The sequence below is a fragment of the Anastrepha obliqua genome, chromosome 1 (assembly GCF_027943255.1).
Source record: "Anastrepha obliqua isolate idAnaObli1 chromosome 1, idAnaObli1_1.0, whole genome shotgun sequence".
Classification (NCBI taxonomy): Eukaryota; Metazoa; Arthropoda; class Insecta; order Diptera; family Tephritidae; genus Anastrepha; species Anastrepha obliqua.
Window position 1 is genome coordinate 183787074 of NC_072892.1, and position 17156 is coordinate 183804229.

General features: G+C 36.2%; 4 protein-coding genes across 4 annotated transcripts; 1 reads left to right on the top strand and 3 right to left on the bottom strand.

Annotated features, from left to right (window-relative positions):
- Window positions 1-420: 420 nt before the first annotated feature.
- LOC129243627 (cecropin-like) lies at window positions 421-810 on the bottom strand. Its single transcript, XM_054880791.1, has 2 exons — window positions 658-810; window positions 421-583 (listed from the first exon to the last, which is right to left on the bottom strand). Exons 1-2 carry the CDS (start codon window positions 754-756, stop codon window positions 491-493), a joined length of 192 nt encoding a protein of 63 aa, XP_054736766.1. The 5' UTR covers window positions 757-810; the 3' UTR covers window positions 421-490.
- Window positions 811-7159: 6349 nt separating this feature from the next.
- On the bottom strand, window positions 7160-7587 carry LOC129243620 (cecropin-1). The gene is made up of 2 exons (XM_054880776.1): window positions 7449-7587; window positions 7160-7371 (listed from the first exon to the last, which is right to left on the bottom strand). Exons 1-2 carry the CDS (start codon window positions 7545-7547, stop codon window positions 7279-7281), a joined length of 192 nt encoding a protein of 63 aa, XP_054736751.1. The 5' UTR covers window positions 7548-7587; the 3' UTR covers window positions 7160-7278.
- Window positions 7588-11361: 3774 nt separating this feature from the next.
- On the bottom strand, window positions 11362-11763 carry LOC129243631 (sarcotoxin-1C-like). Its single transcript, XM_054880805.1, has 2 exons — window positions 11587-11763; window positions 11362-11509 (listed from the first exon to the last, which is right to left on the bottom strand). Exons 1-2 carry the CDS (start codon window positions 11683-11685, stop codon window positions 11417-11419), a joined length of 192 nt encoding a protein of 63 aa, XP_054736780.1. The 5' UTR covers window positions 11686-11763; the 3' UTR covers window positions 11362-11416.
- Window positions 11764-16586: 4823 nt separating this feature from the next.
- LOC129243636 (sarcotoxin-1C-like) lies at window positions 16587-17059 on the top strand. The gene is made up of 2 exons (XM_054880818.1): window positions 16587-16770; window positions 16848-17059. Exons 1-2 carry the CDS (start codon window positions 16672-16674, stop codon window positions 16938-16940), a joined length of 192 nt encoding a protein of 63 aa, XP_054736793.1. The 5' UTR covers window positions 16587-16671; the 3' UTR covers window positions 16941-17059.
- The last annotated feature ends 97 nt before the right edge of the window (window positions 17060-17156 follow it).

The following is a 17156-nucleotide window of genomic DNA, read 5'->3' on the forward strand; positions in this document are numbered from 1 at the left end:
TAGAAGATCTCCCTGCAAATACATAGTAGAAGATATTTCGGGGTGAAGAACCTTAGTTTTGGAGCAATGGTCTGCACAAGACTGTAGTGCTAATGATGATACTGAATATGATTAAGATATTGAAAACTTTTCGTTTGCCTTCATCTTTTGAGATTTTCATGTATTTTGTATATAAAGTAAAAAAAAGACAAAAAATTTGCGGTCCCTGGTAAACAATAAATGAACTTTTACGTTTTAATTTCAATTCTACTTTTTATTATCATTCATCTAATCCTGGTATAAACATAAAAAACATTTTCATTACATTTGAAATATTTAATGATCTTTTTTTTTATTTTTGCATTGCATTTTTTTCCTAAAATAAATGTGTACTTAAATTATAATTCAATTCTTTTACTTTCTATACTAAAGAAGCTTAGTTTGTAGTTATATACCCATGCATATGAATGCATGCATATGTATGTGTGTATTTACCAACTATTTTGTTAGTTTAACCCTTCAACGTCGCTGCGACGTTGGCTGCCTGTTGAGCCACAGCGATCCCCTGTATGGTGGCATCTCGTGTGTGCTGGCCAGCTCGCTCCTGAAACACGGAAACGTCATTATATTCATATTTTATTCTCAGCTTTCCGAAACTATGTAACTATTCTAACTTACAATTTTCTTGCCGATCTTCTTCAGCCAACCTGCTTCAGTCTGTCCCGCAAAGATGGTCATAAGCAGAGTCAGGAAAATGAGTGCCCCATTGAAATTCATATTGATTTAATTTTTATTTTACTCTACTTTTACTTTTTCTAACAAATTTTATTGTTGCGCCGAATACCACTCGTCTTTGTTGTTGCGTTCGAGATGCGTTTGCTGATAATTTGTTTACTGTCGTTAATTTTATAGTTGCGAATTCGCCCAACGGTCGATTAAGTGATTTCCCTTCACGTCGCGAATGTTTTCATGAGTCAGACCGAAAAAAACAAAGCAAATTATTGCTGGCTCCAATTCACAGTTGTGTTTTTACCGGGAATTCTTCAATCGGTTTCTAACGAATTAAACGACAGCAGCGAAAAAGTTGGTATGAAAAAAATTAAAACTTCCAGATGGTTGAAGAATCATTTCAATCTGGTGAATTATTTACCTACCATCGGATGATTGTGCAAATAAAAAATTACATTTACGCGGGAAATAAGTATTCACGATATCAATTAGGGAGCTATGTAAATAAGTTATTTGAGCTTTAAACAACAGAGTTTTGATTTATATATTGTTTATGTAAGTTTTATTAGTTTGAGAAAATTCTGTTAAGATTATTAAATTAGATTTTGTTCAAAGCAACGAAAACAATTTATTATACACCCTTTTTGGGTGTTTAGCCGAGCTCCTCCTCCTATTTGTGCTGTGCGTCTTGATGTTGTTCCACAAATGGAGGGGCCTACAGTTTCAAGCCGACTCCGAACGGCAGATATTTTTATGAGGAGCTTTTACATGGCAGAAGTACACTCGGAGGTTTGCTGTTGCCTTCCGAGGGGCGACCGCTATTAGAAAAATGTTTTTCTTAATTTTGGTGTTTCACCGAGATTTGAACCTACGTTCTCTCTGTGAATTCCGAATGGTAGTCACGCACCAACCTATTTGGCTACGGCGGACGCCATTCTCAGTTACAGAGTATAAAATTTCGTTGACTTTTTTGATTCTAGTTTTATATTTGTAAGTTATGTTTGATATTTGCTCCCAAAAGTCTCATAGGACAAAGCCCTGCTCAATTCGCTGGTTAGAGTATGCCTCAATTATTTAGAGCCCAATTTATAAATAGTTGTCATACATTCAAGTAAATGTCCGTTTTGTCCCAACCTCACAAGTTTTCTCGTTGCATGTTTTTAAATTTGAAATCAATCGAAAACAGGAGTTTGGTGCTAGTATTGATTTCCCGGACATGTTTGAGCTGATAGGCTTCCAAATGCCTCGCAGCGCCTTGCGTTTTCAAATGCCACTTTAACTCATTGCGGTCAAAGAAAAATATTTTTCTTAGAGAAAATTATTCAAAATTTTACTAAGCACCTGGCAAGAAGTTTGCCATTGTTTGATTATATCGTAATTATTTAAGGATCTCAGGTCGGAAGGAGGTGTAATAAGAATATCACGCCGAAAGTCTTTGCTGCTAGTCGCCTTAGTTTAATTTTTAATATTACATAATTTATATAAATTTATTTCATAATTTTAATTTTTGGAAACAAAAATTCAGTCGGCATGCCCAGATAGCACTTCCCATTCACAGTAACGAAGTAAATAAAGACCGATTATGCCGCCAGTGCTCTATGAACTTTTTTCAAAGTAAATAAATAAACGATTCATGATGACTTACCAAACTTGACTGCACAGAAATGCCAACACAGTTTGCATCCTCACCTGACAAACCATGGTTATCGATATCTGTAGTTCTCATGCAGCTACAAGAACACCCGATACAAACACCACACACATATTTTTTAAGTTTTAAAATTATTATTTGTTAATACTAGTATCTTAAGAAAAACTTTCTCAGTAGACCAAGAAATCTAAAATTTTGTCCAATTTTTGCTGTTAGGTATTGCCTGCATTTTCAGTTATAACTTTCCTATGACTAAAATTATAATGAAAATTTCAAGAAACACAATGTCAATCCTGAGAGTTCAGTTGGAGTTCCTATAAAAACGTTCGTTAAGAAGGTAGAAAAATTCGTGGAATGAAAAGGGAGGGGAAAACTAAATATCAAATTATTGTGATTTTTCGATGTATTCTCTTCTTAATCCAAAACAATTTTCAGATTTTTACGTCTTTGGAAGTCACACTTGTGTAGAAAAGTCATGCAACACGACTCATCCTCCTCTTCAGAAACATATTTAAAATTATAGCGTAGAGTTCTCTCCTAAAATTGAGGGCCTTCTACTTACAATCGACCAATAGAATGCCTTTAGCTCCCAAAATAGTGCAAATCGTCTTTCTAACTACGAGGGGTGCCTTTTATATTTCGGGATTTGGCAACCCTGGTGTTGCAATCTGGCAAGTGACAGCTGTGTCGCAAAGTTTGACATTTTTTGGCTTTTACGTACTCAGAACGTTTTGAAATACCAGCGCTATTTGTGTTGTTTACATTAACTTAAAAGATTCATCTCGGTCTAAAAATGGAATTAAATCGTGAACATTTTCGTGCGATTATTTTTTACAACTTTCGACGTGGATTAACTCAACAACATTGCATGGATGAACTTAATTCATTTTTTGGCGATGAAGCTCCATCAAGGACCAGTGTTTATCGATGGTATGGTGAATTCAATCGTGGTCGTAGTTCACTCCAAGACGAATTTCGTGAAGGTCGTCCAAAATCAGTTGTTGTTCCGAAAACCATTGATGCTGTGCGCGAACTGATATTGCAAGATCGTCATGTGACCTATCGTGAGGTTGAGACAATCTTAGGCATTAGTGGGACCAGCATACATTCAATATTGCATAAACATTTGACTGTCAAAAAAATTTGTTCGCGTTGGATCCCACACAATTTGTCAATCGCTCAAAAAAAGGCTCGTGTCGATTGGTCGAAGGAAATGCTCAATGACTTCTGAATGGCACCGAATGACTTCTTTTTATTCCCGTACGTAAAAAACAAACTGAGAGGTCTACGTTTTTCGACACCTGAAGAAGCCGGTTGCGGCATTCAGAATGCATGTTTTGGAGGTACCTCATTCAGAGTGGCAAAAACGCTTCGACAATTGGTTCAAACGCATGCAAAAATGTATAGATTTTCATGGAGAATATTTTGAAAAACAATAAAGTGATTTTCGAGGATTAAAATTTGTTTTTGTTCTCTAATCCCGACATATAAAAGGCACCCCTCGTATACTACTAGATCTGATGATGATTTAATAAAAACTATTTTTTTAAATATCTTTCTAGTTTGCAACACAATACTTTTTTGTGACACCGCATACACTCCTACTTCGACTCATTCAATTCATAACGTTGATCACAAGCTTCTTCTATACAAAAAGCGTTTATCTATAGCAATTATGGATTCCTGCTCTCGCTACATACATAGATTCAAAAACTCACGTGGACACTGAACGCCCACTTTCTGCTCTCCCCACATGAGAATTGTAGGCACCCAACTTACACTGACTTTAGACATACGAAGACTATCAAAGCAGATGATCACAGCAGTAATATGTAGCTGATACTGGAAATATGCCTTCGATCTGGTTCGTCTTCAATTAAATCTTGCCTTACTTGAACAAGCTATCAAATTGTAAATGATTGATTTCCTACAAATGTATATACGCGCACACCTTCCCAGCACGAAAATCGATTGGTTCCGAATTGCTGCTGTCAGTGAATTTGTTAATCTTTCGATGCTTCGGAATTAGGGGTAACCCTAAGTTTTAGTTCCACACTGCCACATTGAGCAGTTCTGTATAAAAATAACAGAAAAGTTCAGAAAATATAAACTAATTATTGCACGAAAATTTAGTACACTAGTCGAAGTTTTTCCTAGGGGGCTCATAGCGAATGCAGCATTTAGAAGAGCGCGCGAACTTTATGTTACGAGTGCATGAAACTTTAATGAATGAATGTCTGCTCAGTTAATTGGGACTTTTTTCTGCTTGCGTATGTATGTACGTATGTATGTATATGTTTTATTAAAATTACATTTTTGTATGACAGTGAAATAAAAATAAAACAATTCAAATTTCGGAATTTCCAAATTTCAAAAGTAAATCACCCATGGGTTTCCATATCTTTATTGTAATTAAAAAATTGGGATGCTGTTACCAAAATTCGGATAATCAAACGCAAGCTCGCAATAAATCCCCGGCAGAATCTACCCGGCTACCAACAAAAACTTCCGCTATCATAACAAGAGTTGTGTCAATGATTCATAAGCATAAATCACGAAAGAGGACAACTTCAGTTACCATCTGTTGGAATGTTTTGTCATATAAAAGCAATGATGACCTACTGAATGACCTTTAAACCCTTAAGAAGATAGGCAAAAAAATTTTAATTAAAGAGAAATAAATTTTACATAAAAACTAAGATACATTTCATTAATTTTTTTTTCAAATATATTAGGAGCGCGTTGGTCAACATACCCGAGATGTTACCATTCAGACCATCGGTTTGGAACAACAGGCCGCCGATGTTGCTGCGACGCTGAAGGGATAAGACGATTCTTCGATAGGAAAATGCCTAAAATTTAATTTTAATTTACCGCTAACCCATTATTTATTTATTTTGTTTAGAAAGATGAAGAATAATGTAGATAATTTATAAATAACTTTAATAAAAAATCGTTTTTTCTAAAAATTAGCGTTTTTGTTTTGAATGTGACAATTGCTTTCTTGGTGATTGTTGTGGGGATTTACTTTTGTTGTCAGTGTATAAAATATTCATACTTTCAGATAGTATGGCGGCTTTGAAAGCCCTTCTATCAACTACAATCACGTCAAAAATTGTTTATGACTGCCTGAATTTTCTTAATATGCTAGGGAACTTCCACACATTTTTACTGAGTTGGGTTCCAGGACACGAAGGACACGAGGGAAATGAAATAGCGGACCAACTAGCAAACAAAGGGCAAACATGCTCCTAATTGGTCGTGAAACTTTCTGTGAACTTACAAAGGGCCACATGGTGAAAAAGTTCGTTGAATACGGGCGAAACTCAATCAGTTAGCGAAAAGCTACTTTCACTTAGGAGAGTAGACTTTAGATTTTTAACTGCTCACTTTACAGGCCACTGCAGCCTGAGATATCACTTAAACAAAAATGGCCTCTCTGCCATCATCTGCCGATTCTGTGAAATGGCTACTGAAAATACAGAACACATTCTTTGTAAATGCCCTGCATTAGGCAGAAAACGGCTACAGCACCTTGGTGGTACTACTGCGCCTCCATATAAACTATGGAACAATAAACCCCAGAATGTGCTAAAATTTTTAAAAAGCCTCAAAATGTAGGGTACCTTAGTAGGCTTTCACAACAGATCTACTTTGCTCGCTGTGCGCAGTAGCCTAATAATAAATTGGAGACAAAGATTGTTGCCATTATGACCCAGTTCACGATCCCACACAGTTTTGTAATTCTGTTTAAAATAAGCTGAATTCGTCCTTTTCTGTGCACGGTCAGAATTTAAGCGCGCACGTCCGAACTTCCTAAAATCTTTAGATTTATTTAACTCCTAGCTACGCGTGCAAGTTTAACTCCGAAATATTGAACACATTCAAAATTTTTTACCCACACACTCATATTTTCGAAATTTCAAAGCTGCTTGCAACGCCACTGACAACGAAATTTCAAAGGCAGTAAACTTTACCACTGCTGCAAGTAACTTTCAAACGCTTCAACCAAAATGAAAACTTTGGGAAGATTGTTTTTAGACAGAGAAAAGTAATGGTGGCTTCACGTCAGCGATAGGCAACCTTCGAATTCAAACAAATTCTTGCATAATAGGGAAGTTTTATTTTTTCAAAATCTTAAGTCGAACGGAGCAAAATTTAAGCAGATATGCGACCACCAGACCGGGTTTTTAAACTTATTATTTTTTGAGTCTGTACTCACTGCAAGATGCAGAGGCGCCTACTAAGGTTTGAACTCCAAATGTGATGTCAACTGATTAGGCGCAAACCTCCCCTCTAATTCCCGATGTGATGAAACCACTTCAGCTCTCTAGTAAACGATGAATTTTATGGATAGTTGCAGATTCCAAGTCTGCCGGACATCCAAAGAGGTAAGAGTTTAGGCAGCAGTGTCGCGTTCTGGCAAGAACGTCCTCCAAGAAATCACATACGCTTCCCCTGTGCTCCCATTAGGCAGTAACCGATGATGATACAAAAAGCTGTACTAAAAGAAAACTCAGAAACCGACTTTAGTGCTCATTCCTTCTAGCCTAAACACAACTTGATACCTCACAAGTGGCATCAGGTAGTTTATAACGTTTCTTACGGGACTTGAATGAACGAATGATGTGGTGAATTCAGAATGTTATCCCTGACTGTTATGATAGGCCCGTGTTTTGTGATGTCATCAAGCGTACAACAAATGCCCTGTACAGAAGAAATACAGGTCCTCATTCAAGCGCCTACCTCAATTGGAATAATAGGTGGAATATTTAGAGTAGAATTTCAATGATATAATTTATTTTCTTAAAGGTAATTAGCATAGAAATTATGAAAAAATATATATGAATTTCTTAACAGGCAGCAAATATTTATGGTCAAAAATAAATAAATTAATAATAGAACGTTTTAACTAATTTTTAACCCCTGGCAGTGGCAGCGACATTAGCGGCTTGCTGCGCCACAGCAAGTCCTTGAATGGTGGCATCTCTTGTGTGTTGACCCACACGTTCCTGTCGAGAATGGAAGGAAAATTAGTAATCCTAAACATGGAAAATGGAAAAAACAATGCAATATTTGCAACACTTACGATTTTCTTGCCGATCTTCTTCAGCCAACCTGCCTCCGTTTGTCCTGCGAAAATGGCAATCATCACAGCCAAGAAGATGAAGACTTTGTTGAAGTTCATTTTGTTTGATTTGATTTGGCAACTGTTCTCGTTGAGACGTTTCAAGTGAGTTTGATATTGCATCTGACGGCTGTGGTTTTTATATCGATCAGTAGAAGTTCGTCTGTCGAAGGTGTCTGTAGACATGCCTATAATTTTTCGGGGGATCACTTGTACTTTTCATCCATCCACTATACTCGTATGATAGTATTGAAGTTCGTGTGTGGAAAAGTGATACTGATAAGGTGATTTATTATTCTGTTTGTTTTTTATTATTGTTTTTGTCTCTTACTCAACTCGACGATTTCATTATTTCGATCAGCTCAGTAAGCCCGAGTTGTTCTATGAGGCTGCTTTGTGTGTACGAATTTATGAATCTACATACATACATATACACTTATGGATGTGCCAAGTAGCGCAAAGTATGCATAGGTGTATAAGTACAGACACACATCTAAGTATGTACATAAGTGTTTTGCGAAAATCCCCGTTTTTAAACCAACACTTCGGTTTACTTATTAACTGATAAGGAAATATAAATTTAGTTACACCTACGTAAGGCTGTACTCGAACAATGATAAGAGATACTATATTATTTTACTCAAAAATGTTAATGAAAGGTGCATTCTAAAGTTAGAAACGATTATTTTTATTTTAAGAGAGAACAACAGAGATTTAACTGGGGAATCCAATATTTTGTAATCACAAGAGTCCCCTCTTACTCGCTGAATCATTACGACGATTTTCACCGCAATTTGGATGAGTGTTTAACTCAATGAGTGACAGTAAAATGTGAGTTTTCTACACCAAGTTTGGCAAAATTTGGATTTTACAAAACCGCGTTGCACGCACAGTTACCTTTTAGACACCCTTTACCACTAAAAGAGGTGAAACTACTGAATAAATCATAAATGAAATGAACGAAATGAAACAATCATTGTGGCTGCGAAATGAATTTCTCTTGTTACCAAATAAGTGTTGGTTTTGTCTTATACCCTGCTTTTGTGAATTGCCAATTTTATTAGCGGTTAACAGAAAGCATCGAAATTGAAATCTAGGCAAGATCTTCTACAGAGAGCTGTATTTTGAGACTTCAAACAGTTATGAATCCATAAAACGCAATAAGAATATTTTCCGCTAGAAACAATTTCTGTATCACTAACCGCCTTCATTAATAACAAAGTTATATTGAGCCTGAGTAATTAAGGTGGGTCCGGTGACCTGAAAAGTGGGCTATACAATGTGCCTCAAAATCAAATTTACGTAGTCCTGTCGAACCTATGAAGTTAGTTTTATTTAATCAGGTAAATAGTAAAAAAAATGTATTTTCTTTCGAAATGATCACCATTTTCTGTTACAGAAGCCTTCAAGCGATTAGGCCATTCAGATATTGTAGCGCGCACGGTTTCCGTGGATATTGACGTCGCTGCTCGAACCAAAGATTGTTTAAGACTCTCTAAATTTCTGTGAGGTCTTCGACAGGCCATGTTTTCCAATTCTGACCACAAAGAGTAGTCCAACGGGATCAGATCTCGACTTTCAGATGGCCAATCCTTTGCGGCTATGAACCCAGGAATATTTTTTTTTAGACATTGCTGGGAGGCTGGCTGGTGGCCACGCTGAACCCTTGAAATAATATTTTTTGCGTTTTTAGAAGTTTTAGCATAGACTTTGTGGTTTTACTCATTAAAAACTTCTTCAACAGTGAAACTTTTCTGATCTGTGAAAAGAATATTTTCATGGCCTTTGACTGCTTGCATCTGTCGAGTCTAATTTTCTTCAAGCGCGTTGTCAAAAGATGGCCAGTTAAGTGACTGTAGACTTTCATGTGGAGATCATCTGTAATTAGTCTTGACATGGATCTGGTCGATACATTCATTTCCCTGTACATGGTTTTCTGCTCTCTAAGGGATCTAAGCGAGTTTTACTCGAACGGTTCTTATGGCTGCACTGGTCCGAACCACGCGATGACGACCACTTCTTTTCCTGTCTGTCACTTAAGACTTTTGTGAAAAACGATTGATCGTGCGTAAACAAACATTCTCGACATATCAGGTTTTTTCAACAATTCGTAAATCTCACTTGCACTTTTATCACACTTTGTACTTCAACCACTGCATGCGATTTTCCATAGTTCGCCACTTCCTTGTTAACAAACGAAATTTGCCACGAAACTGAGTATAATTTATGAGTAGAGAATGCATGCGAACAAAAGCAAAAACAAAGGAACTTTTTTTCTACGGCCTGTATGGAAAGAAGCACCGTCTTGTTGGAGGCAAATGTTGTGGAGATCACGGGCTTCAATTTCCGGCGCCAAAAAGTCGTTTATCATGGAGCGATAGCGTTTGACATTCACTGTTACTTTGGCACCAGCCTCGTCTTTTAAGAAATATGGACCGACCATTCCTCCAGTACATAGGCGGCACCAAAAGTTATTTTCAATGGATGTAATGGCTGTTCTTGGAAGGCTTCGGCATAGACATTAAGCCAAGAATGAGATTCATAGCTAAGAACCATAAGTTGGCCTGAGCGCCTGATGAACACTGTTCACAGAGCGTTGATTTTCGTAATTCAATTATACGTAAGTGTGTAAGTTTTTCCATGATAAAATACTTAAAAAAATTATGTATTTATTTTGACAGTAGTCACGCGTGATCTGTCAAACACCCCTATTTGAAGACGTACCTTCAATATCATAACCCCTTAGAACTGTTGGTCACTTCATTTGTTGGACAACAACAAGTATCACACCACGAATTGGAGGGCTAAAAGTCTAAATCCGATATTAACGAAATTTCGAACACTTGATCTTTAATTTTCCGCCGTAAACATAGAAGTTGTGATGTACCAAAGGATTCCCGAAGTTAAATTTGCCTCCTCATTTTTTTCAAACTTGATACAATTTTACTTCTCTAAACATTAATGCCTACAAAAAAAGTATAGTATTATATGGGGATGGCGGCCGCCGTACCCGAATGGGTTGGTGCGTGACTACCATTCGGAATTCACTGAGAGAACGTTGGTTCGAATCTCGGTGAAACATCAAAATTAAGAAAAACATTTTTATAATAGCGGTCGCCCCTCGGCAGACAACGGCAAACCTCCGAGTGTATTTCTGCCATGAAAAAGTTCCTCATAAAAATATCTGCCATTCGGAGTCGGCTTGAAACTGTAGGTCCCTCCATTTGTGGAACAACATCAAGGCGCACACCACAAATAGGAGGAGGAGCTCGGCCAAACACCCAAAACGGGTGTACGCGCCAGGATAGAGGATAGAGTCACATAATAAATTACCGAGCCCTATAAATTTAAGAGGGATTGTACGGACGAAGCCCGAGAACATCACTCTGATACATCTGGTATTCGATGGCCCAGATTGAAGTGAAAAATGGGCGCACCTCTGCCGAGACGGGGATGTGAGATGTGAGAGCGAACTAACAAGATAAATTCAAAATAGTGAAAATTTATAAACAAAAATGGAGAGCAAAGTTAAGGAAGATATACGAGTATTACGAGCACAACAGCTAGTCTTGTCAAATTCACTGAGACCAAAGTCCGAAAAATACGCCTCCTTCTCTATTCTCTTAACAGTAGAAAAAATCCATTTCAGAAATACCATAAGAAATATAAGACGCTTTTTATAAATGGCTTCAGATTAATAAAATATTCACCACTTAGCGTTAAGTGCCACTAATACTTGAAATATACTCGAGTGAGTACGGACTCCTCGCCTAAGTACCCATTCTAAATTAATTCAATAAAATCAGATGGTTTGACTTTGATTTAATTTATTTCTAAAAGTAATAATTTCAAATTAATTATAAATTTAAGGTTTTAAGTACAAAAATAAATAAATTACATATTTAATAATAAAATGTTTTAACTATTTTTTAGCCCCTGGCAGTGGCAGCGACATTAGCGGCTTGCTGTGCTATACCAAGTCCTTGAATGGTAGCATCTCTTGTATGTTGACCCACGCGCTCCTGTCGAAAACGGAAAGAAAATTAGTAATCCAAAACAAGGGGAATGGAAAAGATATTGCAATATTTGCAACACTCACGATTTTCTTGCCGATCTTCTTCAGCCAACCTGCCTCCGTTTGTCCTGCGAAAATGGCAATCATCACAGCCAAGAAGATGAAGACTTTGTTGAAGTTCATTTTGTTTGATTTTGTTTTCTTGATAGACAGATTATTTGAAACAAGTCGGCTTGGTTGCTCTTAATTTGATTTACTTGTTGGGCGTTTCAAGTGAGTTTGATAACATTGCAATTGACGCTGTAGCTTTTATAGCGAGCAGAAGTTTGCAGCAGACTCTTATTTCACGGGGGATCACTCGTGTCTATGATAGCGTGATTGTATATGTACATATATATGGGATTTATGTGTATACAAAATGTGTGCCAATTGTTCGACTTCAATGTCAATGACATTTGTGCACTGGCATTTTAATATGGAAGAAAGAAGTTGTGTAAGCCCAGAGCTCTGACAGGGTCTCCGTTTATAATAACAAAATTTTTCATATTTCATATAGAGCACGGGTGGGTTTTTGGGTGTAGTAGCTATCGCAAGGGTTCTGTAAACCTTATTCAGGAGTGCATATTGGATGTATATATATGTATATGTGTGTTTACATAAATATATTTCCATGTAAGAACTCTGAAACATTTGAAATTTTAGCGCTATCGTCCGATGAGATGTCCACCTAAGCATCCCTTTTTCAATTGTCTCTTATTGCCATGCACATCGTCACGTATACCCGACAAAGAGGCAAAGTTAGGTGTTTGAGAATTAATTCTACCCCGCAACTTTCTAACAAAGCTTCGTTGCTCACGGACTTTCTCAAATTCTTCTTCTATTAGTTTTAGGAAACACAAAATATTATTAAAGGTATAAAGAGAAGTCTAACAATTTTCCGTTTTATGAAACTCTTTGGCTAATTTTAAACCTACCATATATAACTGTATATTTGTTTTCCAGAAACCTTTTTTGTATGCACGGGTGAAAAATAAATAAAATATAATCCATATGATTTTTTAATTAATGTCACAGAAAAAGCTTAGATGAGATTAATTGGGAAAAAAGGTATTTCAAGTTCGAGTGGTTTTCTTTAACTATCTTCGTTTGACAGCTGTCAGAATTCGATAGTGCCTCTGTTGATAGGGGTTAAGTACATATAAAGACTACAAATTACTAAAATTAGCCCCGCTTGACGATTATAGATGGTTTTGCTAAAGAAATTATCAAAGGTAAAAATTATTTCAGATGTAATTCATTCCCATTTGAACTACTAGGTAGACTGTATTTGGACATTGCACGGGTATATGTTGAGAAGCAATTGCATTCGTTTGCGTTTTACTGTTTTTCATAAAATGCAGATTCTCTTACTGCAAATGTCAATAAACAAATATAAAAGTCTAAAAATATAAAAAGAAGCTCGAAGAACTCGAAAGACCCTGTATGATGCACTTAATGTGTGTTATTAATAGCCCAGAGCATGAATTAAACTAAAGATAGAAACTAATCTTTATCTAAGGAAAAAAATTTCATAGATTATGCCCGGCTGGAGTATATTTTTGATTAGAAAAATAATTATTAGTGACGTAATATTATATTATGGCTTAATATTATATTATGGCGGCCGCCTTAGCCGAATGGGTTGGTGAGTGAGTAAATTCTCCGAGGTTATTAAGTTCGCCAACGCAGTTCAGTTATTGTGAGCTATACATATTTTTATTTTGGCATTCGATTTGAATGTTTGTGCACCCAAATATTTCTTCGGATAAGTCATTTAATAAAATTACAAAAACCATTTTCACAGTGGTGTGCTTGGGATTGAATCATCGCATGGCATGATAAATTTTGAATGAATAGCTCCAATGGGAGCCAATCTTCCATCGTTCCCGATCTTCTGGTTCAAAGAAATGTTTTCTTGAAAAATTTCCAAAAGTTCATGAGACAACCTTCGAAGTCTTCAGATATCTGGAACTAATAATATGTTACCTACCATTCCTTTTCAATAGCGCCTGAGAGAATCCTTTTCCTTCATTTAGGGCATTGAAATTGATGAAGTATGCACTACTCTGACCCTGTCAAAGTGTTCGAGAGCCTCACTACAAATCAAATCAATCAAGAAAATATTCATACTTAGTGAGCCCTGAAGCAACAATAGTTGACCTACATACATACATATATTTATATGTAGTTGTAAGTACTATTTCTACTATTCCCAGTATATCAGAGAAAAATGTGGTTGTTTTATACGATTTTTATTAATTATCATTTACCCGAACTTACAATAATTAAAAAGAAGACGTAAATAAACTAATCTAATATGAGTAATTGAAACCCATTGTTATTCGTCACTGGAGTCCGGGTCGATGTTCTTTAATATCTTTCCGAGAATATCAATATTTGTGGCCAATTTGTTAAGTTTTCCTGCATTTTCGTTGACCACAGAAACAACTTGGCTCTATAAAAGGGAAACCCAGAAATAAATAGAGAAAAAAGTGTCTCAAAATTGACTCACAGTTCCTTCATTGAGATCGTCTAACCAATCGGCCCGTGTGAATCCCAGCGCAGCAACGAGCAGGAACACAACAAAGACTGCAGCAACTTTTGCATTCATTTTGCATTAAGCGAAATATGGAGAGACAACGAGCGTGGAGAGATGAATGATTGGCCTCCACCGAATAGAGTACTTTTATACACAAAAGGAAGTGTTGGCTGATGCATCGCAACTGATCGAAGGGGATTTTCTAGTCGTGTGATAAGAAAGCCCATTACGAGAACGCTTTAGGTTGTGAATGAAAGAGCAAAAACACAAATAGTATTTATTTCTACGATGTAATTTTTCACAACTGGCCTTTAATCCATGTATGTACATACATACATATGTATAAGAAAGTTCGTTGTACTTAAATAGAGGACAGGTGGGAATCGAAGCGAAGGCATTGGTGTTAAATAATTAACAGTCTTGAAGCCCCTGGGGATGGAAAATAATAAATGCTATAAAACAAATGAGGCTATAGTTATTATAGTGTGAGTTTCAGTTGTATAAAAACCTAAACTCAAACAAAATAAAACTTTAGAAACTCATACTTCACTTAATGACCTTGAATTTAATGTAAAAACATATATTAACCTACAAATAGTTTTCACTCGAAATCCGTACTTTAAAGAAATTGAAAACATTAAACTGTTTCTTGAAGATATTAGGAATGAAATATGCCGAAACATGTAAATTTTTGCTTTGAATATAAGCAAAAAGACTGCCAATTATTTGCTTTATGCTACCCCGAAACTATGGGCACGAATCCAAACCAAAGTAATTTCTGTCTTCATTTAATCCCTGATAAAAAAATACGCCAGTTTGGTCACGAACTCAGCACCGAAACACAAATCATAAGGAATCACCGAAAATGACTAATAATCCCCGATTATTCGAAAGCCATTTCTGTTTTAATTGCACCAACAGCACAACAACAAATATTGCAAAACCTGAGACAAAGGCAGAAACGAATGTGCAAAAGAAATATTATAGTAAAACGTAAAAGACTCCAAACCGACGTCTATGTAGTTATGTATATATGTACACCTTCCCCGCTCGAAAATCGATTGGTTCCGAATTACTGCTGTCAGTGAATTTGTCAATTGTACTCGATTAAAAGTACATATACTTCGATGTTTCTGAGCAAGAGGGTAACCCTAATTTTTAGTTCCACACAGTCACATTAAGCAGTTCTGTATAAAAGTACCAGAAAAGTTCAGAAAATGTTAGCAAATTTTTGCAAGACAAATTTGGTACCCTAGTAGTAGTTTTTCCTACGGGGCGCATAGCGAATGCAGCATTTAGAAAAGCGCGCGAACTTTATGTTACGAGTACATGGAACTTTAATGAATGAATGTCTGCTCAGTTAATTGGGACTTTTTTTCTGCTTGCGTTTGTACTCGTATGTATGTATGTATATGTTTTATTAAAATTACATTTTTGTATGACAGTGAAGTAAAAATAAAACAATTCAAATTTCGGAATTTCCAAATTTCAAAAGTAAATCACCCATGGGTTTCCATATCTTTATTGTAATTAAAAAACTGGGATGCTGTTACCAAAATTCGGATAATCAAACGCAAGTTCGCAATAAATCCCCGGCAGAATCTACCCGGCTACCAACAAAAACTTCCGCTATCATATCAAGAGTTTAGTGAATTATTCATAAGCGTAAATCGCGAAAGGAGATAACTTCACCTACCTCCTTTTTAATTTCTTACATTTTTTGAATTTCTGTTCATTTACATAAGTTGTAAGGAGGCCTACACAGAAGCATTTGATTCTCAACTTTTCAATGTCCAAAGAGATGGCAATGAAATAAGAGAAATTTAATGCAGGTCAGGAAGAATGCGAATATGAGATCAATGACAACATAGAAAAATAAGAGGATGAAATATTTACTGCTCGGCCGTACTTTTCGTCGGTAACACCATCCATAGGTGATTTACATTATTTTTTTACGCTACTCGCGCGTTGCTCATTTAGTAAATTGTGGCACTTCCACTTAACCAGTATCAACAGAGGCACTATCGAATTCTGGCATGATATTTCCATAAAAGTGCACTCCTGAATAAGGTTTACAGAACCCTTGCGATCGTTGCTGCACCCAAAAAAACGCCTGTTTTTTTTGTAAAATACAAAAAATTGTGTGCCCATAAAGTTCGTTAACTTATGCGGTGATTGCTAAGTAAGTATTGCTATAAATCGGAATGCGAAAATCTAATTATTATTTTATTTCGTTCTATATTTCTTTTCTTCAACACGTGTGAATACGTGCACACGGGTTTTTCTGTAATATTAAGGCATAAGTAATAATGTCATTGACACTGAAATCGAACAGTTGGCACACATTTTGTATACACATAAATCCCATATACATATATGTTCCTATACTCGTACAATCACACTATCATAGACACGAGTGATCCCCCGTGAAATAAGAGTCTGCTGCGAACTTCTGCTCGCTATAAAAGCCACAGCGTCAATTGCAATGTTATCAAACTCACTTGAAACGCCCAACAAGTAAATCAAATTAAGAGCAGCCAAGCCGACTTGTTTCAAATAATCTGTCTATCAAGAAAACAAAATCAAACAAAATGAACTTCAACAAAGTCTTCATCTTCTTGGCTGTGATGATTGCCATTTTCGCAGGACAAACGGAGGCAGGTTGGCTGAAGAAGATCGGCAAGAAAATCGTGAGTGTTGCAAATATTGCAATATCTTTTCCATTCCCCTTGTTTTGGATTACTAATTTTCTTTCCTTTCTCGACAGGAACGTGTGGGTCAACATACAAGAGATGCCACCATTCAAGGACTTGGTATAGCACAGCAAGCCGCTAATGTCGCTGCCACTGCCAGGGGCTAAAAAATAGTTAAAACATTTTATTATTAAATATGTAATTTATTTATTGTTGTACTTAAAACCTTAAATTTATAAATAATTTGAAATTATTACCTTTAAGAATAAATTAAATCAAAGTCAAACTATCTGCTTTTATTTAAGTAATCGAGAATATTTCAAGTATTATCAGCATTAGGGGCAGCAATATTTTACTAATTTCAAATCGCTTATAAAATAACC

Excerpts from the sequence above, each read along its gene's own strand:
- LOC129243631 (XM_054880805.1), bottom strand. The coding sequence starts at position 11,685 with ATGAACTTCAACAAAGTCTTCATCTTCTTGGCTGTGATGATTGCCATT. Across the intron at positions 11,510-11,586 it reads AGAAGATCGGCAAGAAAATC|GAGCGCGTGGGTCAACATAC; the intron begins GTGAGTGTTGCA and ends CGTTTTCGACAG.
- LOC129243620 (XM_054880776.1), bottom strand. The coding sequence starts at position 7,547 with ATGAACTTCAACAAAGTCTTCATCTTCTTGGCTGTGATGATTGCCATT. Across the intron at positions 7,372-7,448 it reads AGAAGATCGGCAAGAAAATC|GAACGTGTGGGTCAACACAC; the intron begins GTAAGTGTTGCA and ends CATTCTCGACAG.
- LOC129243627 (XM_054880791.1), bottom strand. The coding sequence starts at position 756 with ATGAATTTCAATGGGGCACTCATTTTCCTGACTCTGCTTATGACCATC. Across the intron at positions 584-657 it reads AGAAGATCGGCAAGAAAATT|GAGCGAGCTGGCCAGCACAC; the intron begins GTAAGTTAGAAT and ends TCCGTGTTTCAG.
- LOC129243636 (XM_054880818.1), top strand. The coding sequence starts at position 16,672 with ATGAACTTCAACAAAGTCTTCATCTTCTTGGCTGTGATGATTGCCATT. Across the intron at positions 16,771-16,847 it reads AGAAGATCGGCAAGAAAATC|GAACGTGTGGGTCAACATAC; the intron begins GTGAGTGTTGCA and ends CTTTCTCGACAG.